Below are 13,719 nucleotides of genomic sequence, written 5' to 3'. Positions count from 1 at the left end.
ATTGGGATGTAAACTTTCCTGTTCCTTGACGATCTGAACCATGCAAACTTGCTTCCATCAACGACGTTCGTCATATCACATCTCACTTCACACTCAGCCTCCAAAGTTGCAATCCATTATGTAAATAAGTCCCTTAAACCGGCTGTCCTCTGATTGTCCATTGGACTCTCTTCATACGCGATCGGGGGCCATTCCTAGAGCGAGGTCGTCGGGTCCAGTTACCGATTCTGGTCTTTAACAGCGGAATGTCCGTAAACCGCACCATATTTCTTCTTGTACCCACATCATCCACTGTCAGACTCTTTAACGAATCATGTACTACTTGTCTTTGCTTGTTTCTACAGGGTATTGAGAAAACTCTGCAGAGTTTCTCAGCCGAGGATCCACTGGTTCACTGCTTTCTTGCGCCTTTGCCGCAAACGAATCATGAAGTACGTCACGTGAGGAGGCGATACACGTGACCTTCCCGAGAGCTGAACGGAAGACTTTGAGACTATGACGTCATGTGTTGTCTTGGCATTTCATCTCGTAAACTTCCTTCGGATCGCCATCCCGTGAACAAGTTTATATGTCATGTTACAACGGCACCTAGCAACAGTACGTATCTGAAGCGATGCGACGATCTCGGCGACTTGCGAAACGAACATCATGGAGAAGGAGAAGCTTAATTTGCAAGACGCGTCGAACGGACTCTTCTCATCCTTGAGCTTCATGAGGTTGTTTGATGGGTACTATTATTGGGGACGCTCTTCCTGATGAGAAGAGGTTCAGTGGAGAAAAAACAGTTGCCTCCGCCTCCTCTAATATCGACGATATCCACCATCTTCACTCGGACTCGTCCTCTCGCTTCTCCAGTTGCTTAACGAGACTCCATAATGACGCGATGTCTGCAATTCTCGCTCTCACTCCTCAACAAGGGTTCATTCATCACCATCGAAGGATTGATCACGACCCACCGAACTCTCCACCACCACCACCATGTCTGAGTCTTCTGGGATCGTCTCTATGAGTTCCATTCTCATAAATCCCCTTGCTCTCGCTCTCTCCTTGACCTCTTTCTCTCTCTTCATCCCCATCTCCCATCTCCACATGTCCTCAACCCCAGATCACTTCTGAGGTTGGCAAGTGGTTTTGTGCTGTCTCATAAACTAACAGCAACTCGGCCGAATTGTCTCCAACATGTCCTCCGACTCGGAAAAGGCCTCCAAGAGGGCCGAGAGCCCCAGTCCCATCGTCGAGAATGACGGTGGTAACGCTGATGGCCTTCATCGTCGTCTCAATAATCGTCAAGTTCAACTCCTCGCTATCGGAGGCACCATCGGCACTGGCTTGTTCATCGGTATCGGTGCCGGTCTGGCTAAAGGTGGCCCTGGCAGTCTCCTCGTCTGCACAGCTCTCTACGCCATGGTCCTCGGTCTCACCAACAACTCGATTGCTGAGATGAACACTTACATGCCTGTCTCCGGTGGTTTCATCCGTCTTGCTGGTCACTGGGTTGATGACGCCCTCGGCTTCATGGTCGGATGGAACTTCTTCTTCTACGAGGCTCTCCTGATCCCCTTCGAAATCGTTGCTCTGAACCTCGTTGTTTCATTCTGGAGTGACAATATTACTGACGCTGGTCCAACCGCCGGCTTCATCATTGCAGTCATCATCGCATATGGGTAAGGCTCAAATCCCGAGCTGCATCCTGATGAACATCGTCACGGATGCGCTCCATGGTTTCTTTCCTCAATTCTGCTTCCCTCCCTCTCCCTGTCTATGTGTGAATGCATGCTAAACATTCGTCTCCTCTTCTAGTGTGTGCAATATTCTTGCTGTTGGTGTCTTTGGTGAAGCTGAGTTCTGGCTGGCCCTGGGCAAGGTCCTCCTGATCTTTATCCTCTTCATGTTTACGTTCGTGACGATGGTCGGGGGTAATCCCCAAGGTGATGCTTATGGCTTCCGTTACTGGTCCAATGCGCATGATGCATTCGCAACATTCCGAACCGAGGGTGATCTTGGACGTCTCGAAGGATTTATGGGTGCATTGGCATCCGCTGCCTTCTTTGTCGTCGGCCCTGACTATATCTCTATGGTGGCCGCCGAGTCCAAGCACCCCAGTCGATATGTCAAGACTGCCTTCAAGACCTGCTACTTCCGTTTCGGTCTCTTCTTCATCGGCGCTGCCCTTACTTGTGGCATTGTTCTTAGCCACACTGACGAGACACTCGTTGAGGTTCAATTTGGCAGCGGATCCGGTGGTGGCACTGCTGCTGCCTCTCCTTGGGTCATCGCTATGTCCAACCTCGGTATCGAAGGATTGCCCCATCTCGTCAATGCCCTTCTTTTCACGACTATCTTCTCTGCCGGCAACACATACACGTACTGCGCGACCCGTTCCCTGTACAGTCTCGCGCTCGATGGACGTGCTCCTGCCTTCCTCCGCAAGACCACCAAGAGCGGTATCCCCATCTGGTGTTTTGCCGTTACCATGGTCTTCCCTCTGTTGGCCTTCCTTCAACTCGACAGCTCCTCAGCTGAGGCACTGACTATCCTTCTCGCCCTCATCACTGGCGGCGGTATTGTGGATTATATCACCATGAACATTACCTTCCTCTTCTACTACCGTGCGTGCAAGGCACAGGGCATTGATCGCAAGAAGATGCCCTACTTTGGCTACTTCCAGCCATACTGTGCCTGGATTGCTCTTATTCTTCACACCGTCGTTTGTTACACCTATGGATACACATCCTTGGCCCCATTCGACGCGAAGAACTTCTTTTCCAACTACACCATGCAACTCATTGCTCCCTTCATGTACTTGGGATGGAAGCTTGTCAAGCGCACCAAGATCATCAGTGCCAAGGAGTGCGATATTGTTTGGGAGCGACCTGTCATTGATGCCTACGAGGAGCGTGCTATGATCGTTGACCCTCCTACCGGCTTCTGGGAGGAGATCATTGGCCTTGTTGGTATCAAGAAGAATAAGAAGAAGAACGCTGCTGAAGCCCATGTCTGAGCGTGCACCTGGAAACGGTGAACGCGAATGAAGAATGATGCTGCGACATCCATGATGCGCAGAAGCAGCGAGTCAATTCGACGATCGTCGCGACTGAGAAGAGTTTCAGCTCTGCTGATCATCATCATCGCTTCGATGAGGTTGTGGATAGAGCCTTGCTGCGTCGCCTGAAGTTACAGGCGGCATAAAAGATACCCAAACGTCATTCCCAAATGGGTCGCGTGACGATAGCTTGTATGAATTAGAGTGTATATACGAATATCTGAATGAACATATCCTGCTATGATTGATCTATTTGCGCCTCCCATGAACATGCCCATTCAGTGTTGCGGTTCACTGAGAAGTGAAACTCTGTCCCCTAAGTTCAGGCTAATGTACCTAAGTCTTAAAAGTCGCTCAGTCCTGGTCCTAGGTTTTATTACCTCCCTTAGAGCAGGCGGCAGGGATATCGCGCACCGGACGTAGGTGGGGCCTTACGGCCTGAAAAGCCAGCTCCGTACTTCGGATCGGCGTCGGCTGCCGAGTGGATTCCCCGGGAGGAAGAAAAAGACCGGCTGAACGCAGCGTTGTAATTTCTGGGACCTCATCTATCTCTTTGTGAGGTCGAATGAAGCTGTAGGTGATCCGCTGTCTGGGTGTGCGTGGCTGGATGCCGTCGGCTATCATCCTAATGGTGCTGAGCAACCATCACATCTCCCAGTAATAGCCCTGCCGCTCAACACTCGACATGCTCCCACATCTTTCTTTTGGCCGCAACAGTTGAGTATATCGAATAACACTTGACTTGTACTCAATCTCAAGCCAGTACCTTCGTTTGGCGTATTCCAAGATGCTCTCCACAGAACACTTCCTATCCTGCCTTTGCAATGGAACCCGAACAACCCATACTCCAGACCAGTATTTCATCTCCGGCTCACCGCTCAAGAGGCCAAGGGAAATTCGCTTTCGCTCTGTGTGCATACCAACAAATAGCCATTCTCGAATAACGAAATCTAGGCTTGTAGTACTGAGAGTGGGATTCATGGGTTTCCCCAGATCGTCAGGTACCTTGGCGCCATGAAGCATAAGAAACTTGACTGCCTCCCATCTGTTGTTTTGAACGGCAGCATTTAGGGGCGATCCGTGTTCACGACAATGGTGTTCGAAATCACTAATCCCAAGCTTGATGAGGTTCTGAATCGCCGGGATCGAACCACAGCAGGCTGCTCGACATAACAAACTATGAGTACCAGGAGTTCCCAGGCCACATAGCTGGCGGACACCCTCAATCTTGATTAAAGGTTTGACATAACGAAAGCTGTATATTAGCGCGACCAAGATGTCTACTCCGTTGGAGAAGAAACGGTCAGGCCAGTTGCTGAGCTTTGCCACCTGTAGATCGAATCTCATGTCCAACATGCACAACAAGTAACCCCGGCAAGGTCTTGTAAAAAGACAATGGGAAGCGGAGTAACCAAAAATATCGCACAAGTGTAGATCGACGCCATGATCTAGGAGCTGCTTGAAGAGCCCAATATTGGGTTTGGTGTCTGGTTGGCAAGTCCATAAAGTCATGAGGCCGAGGAGATTTCTTCCGTCCACATTAATCCGTTTGCTTGATAGGCCGGCCTTGAGAAGGATGTCAACCATTCTCCACGATTTCTGTACGAAAGCCACATCAAGGAGTCCGTGAAATGAAGTATTCACCACGTCGACGTGGGCACCACGATTGAGGAGCAACTCTACAACTTCTGTCGCACCTTGCTCAACTGCAACGAATAGAGGCGTGCAATTCCTGTCGTCCGTTGTGTTGATATGGGCTCCATGAATAAGCAGAGCGTTTACTGCTGTCACATTGTTCTGCGCGGCTGCCACAAAAAGAGGAGTCCTGTTCTGATGACGGATGTCCTTCTGATTAATAATGGCACTGAGCGACTCAAGTTTTGAGGTGCATCTAAAGATGAAGTCACCTGAAATGTCCCGGAAGAATCTTCTGTGTATCAATTAGCCGCTTACTGCTTCGGTGAATGTTACGAGTTGCTTACGTGACTTCACCACCGCCCAAGGCCTTGCCCTGGAGTTTGTTCAGCATTATGACGAGTCCATCTGTGTTACCTAACATGAGAGGTATGTTCAGTATACTGCGTTGTTGATGTGAAAAGGAACCCTCCTCTGCAAGGTATGCATCCAATAACGTCGAAAGAAGGATATTCAGATTGGGTCGCTCTAAGACAAGGTCGAGCACTGTACAATGTGTATCCTTAGTAGGATGGGCCATGATGGTTGAAACAGGCGCACCCTTCCTAAATAGCCACATCATCACCTTGCAAGAATCTCGGAATATGGCCAGAGCCAATGGGGTCACAAGCACGGGAAAGGGTAGCTCACACTCCAAAGGACAGCCGAGACCGTAAAGCTTCTCACAAGTCTGTACATCATCAAGAGAAATAGCCCGATAGAATGCACATGCTAGAGCGTGCATACCACATGATGTTTGTGACAAGATGCCGAATCCATGCAGGGATTGAATGATCCCAGAGAATCTGGGCTCATATAAAATGACGGACAGTGCTTTACTGCTTGTCCAGTGTTCTTCCGTTCTGCAAAAAGGCAGGAGAAGGGAAACAGCCTCGAGGCGTAATTGAGTCGCTGCAGCACAAATAGGGGTCTCATGGTGCTTAGATGTTACTTTTAGCGCAACATCAACGTCGCCCAAGTTAAGTAATTCCTGCAGAACCATCACGGAGTTCATCTCTGCAGCTAAATGCCACACGGTCCTGCCCACGTTATCGGTGTCAAGAATTGATCCACCAAAGCGTAGTAGGATTTGAAGAGCCTCACAAGTGTCATCCTGACAGCACATATGAACTGGCTTGGAACCTTCTGGACTTTCAGCACACGGATCCAGGCCAAAGGTTAACAATGGATCCAGCACTCGATAAGATCTCTCAAGTAATGCAAGATGAAGAGCATTCCAGCCAGGACGCTCAGGATCAATGTCTGTCGACTTTGCCAATTCAGCTCTCGGAGTGGCAAGGAAAGCGCTCACCCCAATTTTATTGTTCAATCTGATCAGTGAATGGAAGTATTTGAGGACCTCTTCGTTACTGGTGCCGTCAAGAAACTGCCTCTCTGAGGACTGGAGTGGTCTTCTTTCCCTTGTTCTTAAGATGAAGTCTGCGGTCTCCTGGTGAAGAAGAAATCTAGGGCAGCCTGGTGTATTGTTTTCGCCAAGGGCGTTGAGTAATTGTGGAAAAAGAGACCACATCTGAGAGGTCTCGGATGTAAAAGCAGGCATCTGCAGGCACCGATCATAACGAGTCTTGAAGAGTTGTACATCGTGAGCCGTGATTGACATACCAGCCCTAAGAAGCTCGATGATAACTTGAACATTGTTGGTAAATATGTCAGGGCATGACAAAGTGAGGGACATGATAGTTTCTGATGGCAATGGGGACGTCAGGGGTAAGGCTGAAGCTTTCAGCAACAATTGGACTGTTTGTAGCCGAGCCAGGTGCGCACCATGGAAAACTATTCGATCAGTAATGGGACCACCGGATATGATATCGTTGCTTCTTAAGTTCAGAAAACTATAAAAGAAACCTCGGCCGCCAAGGGAACAGTGTAATGGAGTACCGAACCTGCTGCATGCCAGCACATCAGAGCCACTTTCCAGCAACTCTTGACATATGTCGTGCATACTGAATGCAGCTGCCATGTGGAGAGGGGTGAATTCAGGCCTGAGCACTGCAGTAATAACTTGCGATAGAACTCTTCTTGACTCAGAAGAGCTGTTTGTTGAAGACGAGGGATGATGACTGAATATGAAGTCAATTGCCCAAAGACAGAAGGTGGGTGTTTTGGATGGTTGGAAGAGCTTCCGCAGGAGTCTATGTGTCCTATCTTCCATAATTGACGATGGTGTTGTATATGGCGTCCAAGTCAATGCCGATTTGCAGTAAAAGGTTCTGCGTCTGCGTCGAGCAAGCAAGTCCCCGATACTACGTGTTATGTCAGGGGTAGGCGGAAATCGCTCCATGTCCTCCATAGTGAGGAAGCGTAAACAGAGGAAAGAAAAGAAGTCTATACCATCTATGCGCGATACAGCGTATTCTCTGAGCTTTGAGTATTGATGATCCGAATTGCGAGTCTTCAAGGACAGAAGATATTCTTGGACTGTAAAGTGTGCAAACTGAATTCTTTTGCCATCGGCGAAGGAGCCGGATTTGTTGACTCGAACAAGGCTACTGCATCACCGAAGCAATTCTTCTTCCTCTACAATCTCATCATCTTCGAGAGTTGTTGCACCGTCTTCCAAGGAAATGGCCTCGCAGATTTCTTCAAAGCAGAGTGAGGAGAAAGACGTCGCGAGCATTAATAGCGTCCCCTTGACCAGTCGTTTTACCGCATCGTTACAACCATCAATTCTTAGTAAGATCCGATCATAAGTTGCATAGAGAGAAGGGGGAAGCTTGCTCAAGGCCTCACGTCGAGCTCTGTCTGTTGGGAGTTCACACATGTAGTCCAGTTGGCAGGCTACCCAGCGAAACCTCGAGAACCATTAATTAGAAGTGAGTCGCATCGGAGCAAGTGTAACTTATATCCCTTTAGCTTCCCCAACCAATCTCGTCACAATGAGGTCGTTCAGATTTGGGTCACGAAGCCTCAGCCGTTTTGAAGTAATCCTTTCGTTAAGTTCAGAGGCGACATAGAGTTGCAGGTCCTCAGTATGAGCCTCAATTTCGACATGAGAAAAGTCCCTTTCTAGACGCGTGCGTATAATGCTCTCGTCCCGGCTAAATAATGCCATGTTCATAACATCATCCCCTTGTGACAGCGCAAGCTCGGCCAAGCACTTTACATTTGCTTCGACTCGATTGTCACACTCATCGATACCATCGACGATAATATAGACGCGAGTAAAGCAAGCACAGATACGATGTAGTATCTGCGTGAGCATTTCGACGGTGGGCTTTGTAGAGAGGTGATGACTTGAGAACAGTTGGTCGTGATACTCCTGTAAGATACGGAAAGCTTTTTCGCTCTGCAGGGCAAGTTGGATGCAAAGGGAAGAAAGAATGTTGACCATATGCTGGGAGCGCTCATGTCTATAGGTGCAGAAGAAGTACGCTATTGCTTTGTGTGCATCATGAGCGTTTCTATGCAAACACTCCTTAATCACGGCCGCAGAAAGGACTGACTTCCCAGCACCAGGTATACCACTGCACCAGAGTCTTGAAGCCGGAGTTGAGTACCAGTAGTCAAACTCTGGACCTTGCGTGAGCCAAAGGCCGGTGAGACCATGCCGTAGGCTATCGTTCGTCTCGTATTCACCCCGAGGATTGAATTGGCCAAAATATTCGAGAACTTGATTCCTTTTTGTATCGAGGGCAATCTTGACTTGTATATCCAAGATCTTTTCAGCGGTACGATTGATCTTTTCAAGGCCATCCTTCATTTCGATTTGTCGGGATAAGCAATGTTTGAGCTTGGCTAGAGAGTCGGCGGCGAGAGCTGTGTGGATGATCTGGTTGTAGCGCTGTATATCCTGGATCATGTCCCTGGACTCGGTTGAAGTGAAAGGCCATTTCAGTCGCGCTCGCAGTCTTTGGCGCCCAGAACCCGAGTCTAGGGAAGTCTCTGTACGCGAAAGGCCCGTCTCCAAGCGTCTCAGCAGCTGGTGGCAATCGTGGAGATAATGCGGTTGAAGAGCAGGTGGCGGCTCGTGAACAGCAGCAGTTGTTTCGGGTCGTCCAGTTTCTTCCAGGTCAAAAGCGACAAGGGAAAGGTTGTGCAAGATGACAGAGAGACTTCTGACTTCGCGCATGAGGTTTCCAACCTCTGTTGGGGCGCCTCTGTAGCTCTTGACGTATTTGGTGCCTGATCGAAAGACGAGATCGGCAAGAGCAACTAACCCAGCGATGCTCGCTGAGATGGAAAGAGGGTCCGCCATTCCAACCTGTGGAAGGTAGGTTGAGATGAAAACGGCAAGAATGAAGAAAGCAAAGAAAGAACAGGAGCATGAACGAGATCCGAACTTCCTCGATTGATCGAAGAGAGGCACGTACCCTGGGTGCCACTCAGAAACTGGTACGTGTTTCAGCCGCTGTCAGCTCAGAGAGCCTTACGGTCAGCCTGCATCATGATGGCAGACGATGGTGTATTGCACAGCCAATCCATTGGAGCAAACGCCCGTTCATGGCGCACCCCAGCGCTGAAAATAGTGATAAAGTCCCAAGTCCGTGGCCGTTTACACGATTTCAGCCTCCGAGCTTCACTACACAATGCATGATGCCAATAACGAGACTGAATTTTGGGATGATTCGCCAACAATTTCGCCACGGATCTTGCACCCTTAATTGTCCTCTCTGGCGAACAAGTTATGAAGCAATTTCTCAGTGAGTACACGACAATCATTGATGTTGTCATTTTCGTATTTGGTCTTCTTGGAGTAACCACAGTCGTCGCAGCTTGCATCCGGGGAGTGAGCAGCGCATTCCTCAAACCCGTCATTTGACGAGCACGCGAGCCTCATGCATGCCCGATGTTGAATTTTGCTCCTCTACAAGCGACAACGTATGTAAGCTTTGGTAAAATGAAGGCATCTTCGACAATCCCTTCTTCCGAATTTCTTCATCTTACCTTTTCGATAATTTTATCGAAATTATGTAAAGTGTCGCGAAAAGAAACCTAGATCAGAGCTTCCTAGGGTCGACATTAAAGGTGGTATCACTGAGGATAATGCTGATAAGATGACGAACTCAACCGTAAGTAGACAATGAAGTACTTCCATATCAGACACGAAGCCCGATTTGCAGAGAAAGAGACGTACGCAAAGGGATTAAATTTCGGGGCTAAGCAATGAAGCTCGAAATGAACCACCATCAGCAGTCCGGCTTCACAACATTCTTACAGCGGGCTGGAAGAATACTCATGTCGGGTAAGCTCTTGGATCATGTCATAGACTCATACAAGTCATTTGGCCAATAGCTTCGGGGTCTGGAGGATGTACCGTCATTGATTGGTTCGAGAACCTGGAGCCTTGAAGGCTTGTACTAAACTTTTATCGCAGCCTTTGACACAGTCAGACGAGAGAGTATGATAAGTAATGTAGTCCTAGAACTTCTCATGGAAGCGAAGAAGAAGCCCCAGTGGTGTCAGACACCAAGAACGGTCTCAAGGTATATGCCAATATCTGATTGATATATGAGTACATACAGATGGATGAGATTCCTCGATAGGCTCACTATTCATCTTCCGAGGAAATGCTAGTTGATATCGGGCCTTTTATGTCAAGGTCCCGAGTCTTCGGTTAGCTATGGCGGAGACGGAACTACGGCCTTGGCAACGCTAAGAAAAAGACACGAGCTTATAATGGCCTGCCCCCAAAGTCTGCCGATGGTCCGATTTTGTGGTCATATGTACGAACTGTCCCATGTATCAGTCAGTATATGAGATGATATATAGTCTCAAAGTCCAGTAGAAATTGGTTCTGGTCCGAACATATCGATTTCCAACATGAACGCCAAAGGCACCCCAGGGCAGCCGGATTTGGAGACGCAAGAGATTTCGCCGACTTCCGAAAAAGCCCCAGATGGAGGATACGGTTGGATCGTCACAACCTCAGTGGCTATCATCAACGGCCATTCATGGGGTATAAACGCAGCATATTCCGTATTCCTCGCCCACTTCGTCAAGGAGAATACATTTCCTGGTACAACGCCACTGATATACGCCATCGCTGGATCTCTCAGCGTAGGGGTCATGATGCTCATCTCACCATTCGCTACTATAATGGCTAGAGAACTCGGTACAAGGCCGACGATGCTTATTGGGGCTATTATACAGTCAGTAAGCCTTGTCTGTGCAAGCTTGTCAACCGAAATTTGGCAATTATTTCTCTCTCAGGGAGCCCTCTTTGGAATTGGAATGGGACTGCTGTTTTTACCTTCCTACGGGATTATATCGCAGTGGTTTACAAGACGACGAGCTTTAGCTAATGGCATTGCCATCGCTGGAGCTGGTCTTGGAGGGTTGACGTACTCACTCGCTACCGGGGCCATTATTCGCAACATGGGCTTGGAATGGGCATACCGAATTCTTGCAATCGTATCGGCGGTGGCGAACATCACTTGTACACTGCTTATACGAACTCGATATAACGCACAAGCTACAAGACTCGCTCTCGACACGACTCTTCTACGCAGACCAGAGTATCTTCTTGTCTTGAGCTATGGCGCCTTCAGTATGCTCGGTTACTTCGTGCTCATTTTCACTCTCGCAAACTACGCAAATGTTATTGGACTCTCATCGTCACAAGCATCGATGATTCCAGCATTCTTTATGTTCGGCCAAGCCATCGGCCGTCCATGCATAGGATGGCTAAGCGATCGGTTTGGTAGAATTAATCTCACCTTCAGCATGTCATTTATCACCGGAATCCTAACTTTCGCGATATGGATCAACGCAACGTCGTTTGGCGTGCTCCTGACATTTGCACTCGTTGGGGGTTTGTCAGCTGGTGTCTTCTGGGTCAACATATCACCGGTCCTCGTCGAGGTCATGGGTCTCGAGAACCTAGCCTCGGCGTTGAGTTGTCTTTGGGTCGCTATGGCTGTCCCCTCGACGTTTAGTGCCCCTATTGCTTTGGAAATTTATACAGGAACAGGAAGCTACTTAGGTGCCCAGCTGTTTACTGGATTTATGTATATTGCTGCATCCTTTTGCGTACTTGGAATAAGGCGGTGGAAGATCAATGCCCGAGAGGTGCGAAAGAAATGTCTCCAGCACCAGGAGAAGAGGGAAGGGATTCAGAGCGAAAGGGCTGGGCTATGAGGCTCACGAAATTCGATGTCGTATGACTTTCGGATTTTACTTCGTAAGTCCTGTTCATGTAATTGCATTTGCTATGAAGTCAAAGAACACATCTAACAGCACCATCGGAGTAATGTTCTTGAATCTCACAGCTAGAAGGAGCCTGTCGTTGAACACCCTATAGTTGAAGTAATGAGTAATGCAATTAGTTCGGTACGTTCCAACATAGTTCCTCAGCCTTTTCTTCGGCTTCTTCGACAAACGTGCCGACATCCCAAAGATTCCTGGCTCATCATAAGTCTCAAGAAGTTCACTTGCCTTCTTCTCTAACCCCCTTGGTAGACTAAGGTGCCCGGAATTTGACTGGTTGGATGAACAGGTAGTGGTGCCTGTGGCCTAGTTCCTGGGCGTTGTCCTTGTGAGATTTGCGCTTGTGTACCAGAAGGGAGACTCGATCTGTCCTCGGCCTGATCACTTCCTACAGTGCCATGTATGTTCAAACTATGAGACCCGACCATACTGGAGACAGTCACAGACCTCACTGGAGCGAGAGTTGCCAGTGGTGGGCCGAGACGATTGAATTGTAATTTCACCAAGATATTCACCATTATCTTCACCCTGACCTTACTTGAACTATTGATATTTACAAGTTTATAATACTACTTAAAGCCAAGTCCCAATATCCCTTTTGAGCTTCGTCTTCAATCGAAAGCATAACTCAACTTGAAAAATTGAGTTACTGGACCTATCAATCTACTTCTTGTCGGCCAGCGGCGCGTTCAGTCCTTCACGATCTTTTTAGGAACAACTCCATATCCATTCCGTGGAGGTGGTCCAAGATATCATGTAGTTACAACAGTACCATCTGGTAGGGTCATTGTCTTCTTCCGCACGGAATAGCCCTTCGCGATGAGGAAAGCCATGATAAGTCCTGTTCCAGTCAGAATTAGTTTTGGGATGGTTTTTGCCGCCTGCTTAGCTATCCCCCCAATAGCTCTTGAACATCAGATCTACCGTCCAACTCGTGACCAAAGGATGTATTTAGAAGTCTTCGATCCTCTGATCGGCGATATTAGCTGTATAAGCTTCAACCTCCGCAGCAATTGACATGTCGATCTTTTGTTCCTCTCGGCCAAACTTGCAGGACTAGCAGTCCCCATAGTCGAGACTTCCATCGTGGACTCCTCCCCACTTGGTTGCACAAGCAGTGACGTTGGAATTGGGATCATAGAAGAACGCCTGGTTTGGGTTCCACATGTCTGTACCGAAAAACGTGTTCTCAGACAAGAAGAACTTGGTTTCAGGAGATATGCCTGTTGTCGAAAGGTCTACTGTAACAGACGTGTCTATACGGGGAGTCAGACTGTAAGATCAACGGCGTATGCTCTTTCGTACCTACTGATAACCAGTCTGTACTTGGACTCGTCCTTCTTCCTTCCGTCCCAGACCGTTTCGCCAGTGTTGCTCTCCTTTCTGAGCTGTGGCCAGATAATACAGGCAATGCCCGAATTGCGGAGTTTGTAATATCTAATTCCGATCGCGACCATTTTGCTTGCAAAGAAGAAGTAGTATGTACTGCGATGAACAGGGCAATACTTTGAAGAGTGTAGCTGTTGGGATGAATTTTGTTTTGCATGTTAGGAGGAGCAATACTAGGTCAATGCAGACTTTAAGTACTAGAATAGACACTGTTTATGATATCAGAAAAACTCACAGTGCGGCAATGTTTTCTGCGAACTCAATTGGATTGCGCGTCTGGACTACGGCATCCCCGGTATCACAGGACGCTACAGATCATCTAATCATTCGATTTATCATTACTTGCTCAGCCACTTTCAACAGCTGAAGACCCTTGAGTAGCTGAACTGCTGTGAATTGTTGATCTAGGTCGTTTATTTACAGGATTGAGCTCCATTAATACTAGG

General features: G+C 48.3%; 5 protein-coding genes across 5 annotated transcripts; 2 read left to right on the top strand and 3 right to left on the bottom strand.

The window, feature by feature from the left end:
• Window positions 1-1,179: 1,179 nt before the first annotated feature.
• Window positions 1,180-3,001, top strand: FMAN_06228 (putative carnitine transport protein; the record flags this gene model as incomplete). The annotated part of the gene is made up of 2 exons (XM_041827018.1): window positions 1,180-1,664; window positions 1,801-3,001. 2 exons carry the CDS (start codon window positions 1,180-1,182, stop codon window positions 2,999-3,001), a joined length of 1,686 nt encoding a protein of 561 aa, XP_041678023.1.
• A 687-nt stretch (window positions 3,002-3,688) lies between these two features.
• On the bottom strand, window positions 3,689-7,028 carry FMAN_06229 (uncharacterized protein; the record flags this gene model as incomplete). The annotated part of the gene is made up of 2 exons (XM_041827017.1): window positions 3,689-4,973; window positions 5,026-7,028. The coding sequence occupies 2 exons, from the start codon at window positions 7,026-7,028 to the stop codon at window positions 3,689-3,691; spliced, it is 3,288 nt and encodes a 1,095-aa protein (XP_041678022.1).
• Window positions 7,029-7,577: 549 nt separating this feature from the next.
• On the bottom strand, window positions 7,578-8,933 carry FMAN_06230 (uncharacterized protein; the record flags this gene model as incomplete). Its single annotated transcript, XM_041827016.1, has 1 exon — window positions 7,578-8,933. One exon carries the CDS (start codon window positions 8,931-8,933, stop codon window positions 7,578-7,580), a length of 1,356 nt encoding a protein of 451 aa, XP_041678021.1.
• Window positions 8,934-10,498: 1,565 nt separating this feature from the next.
• On the top strand, window positions 10,499-11,815 carry FMAN_06231 (uncharacterized protein; the record flags this gene model as incomplete). The annotated part of the gene is made up of 1 exon (XM_041827015.1): window positions 10,499-11,815. The coding sequence occupies one exon, from the start codon at window positions 10,499-10,501 to the stop codon at window positions 11,813-11,815; it is 1,317 nt and encodes a 438-aa protein (XP_041678020.1).
• A 1,125-nt stretch (window positions 11,816-12,940) lies between these two features.
• On the bottom strand, window positions 12,941-13,341 carry FMAN_06232 (uncharacterized protein; the record flags this gene model as incomplete). The annotated part of the gene is made up of 2 exons (XM_041827014.1): window positions 12,941-13,140; window positions 13,194-13,341. The coding sequence occupies 2 exons, from the start codon at window positions 13,339-13,341 to the stop codon at window positions 12,941-12,943; spliced, it is 348 nt and encodes a 115-aa protein (XP_041678019.1).
• Window positions 13,342-13,719: the final 378 nt, after the last annotated feature.

This window comes from Fusarium mangiferae (genome assembly GCF_900044065.1).
Source record: "Fusarium mangiferae strain MRC7560 genome assembly, contig: FMAN_scaffold002, whole genome shotgun sequence".
Classification (NCBI taxonomy): domain Eukaryota; kingdom Fungi; phylum Ascomycota; class Sordariomycetes; order Hypocreales; family Nectriaceae; genus Fusarium; species Fusarium mangiferae.
The sequence above is the reverse complement of the archived record's forward strand: the minus strand, read 5'-3'. Positions and strand labels throughout refer to the sequence as shown.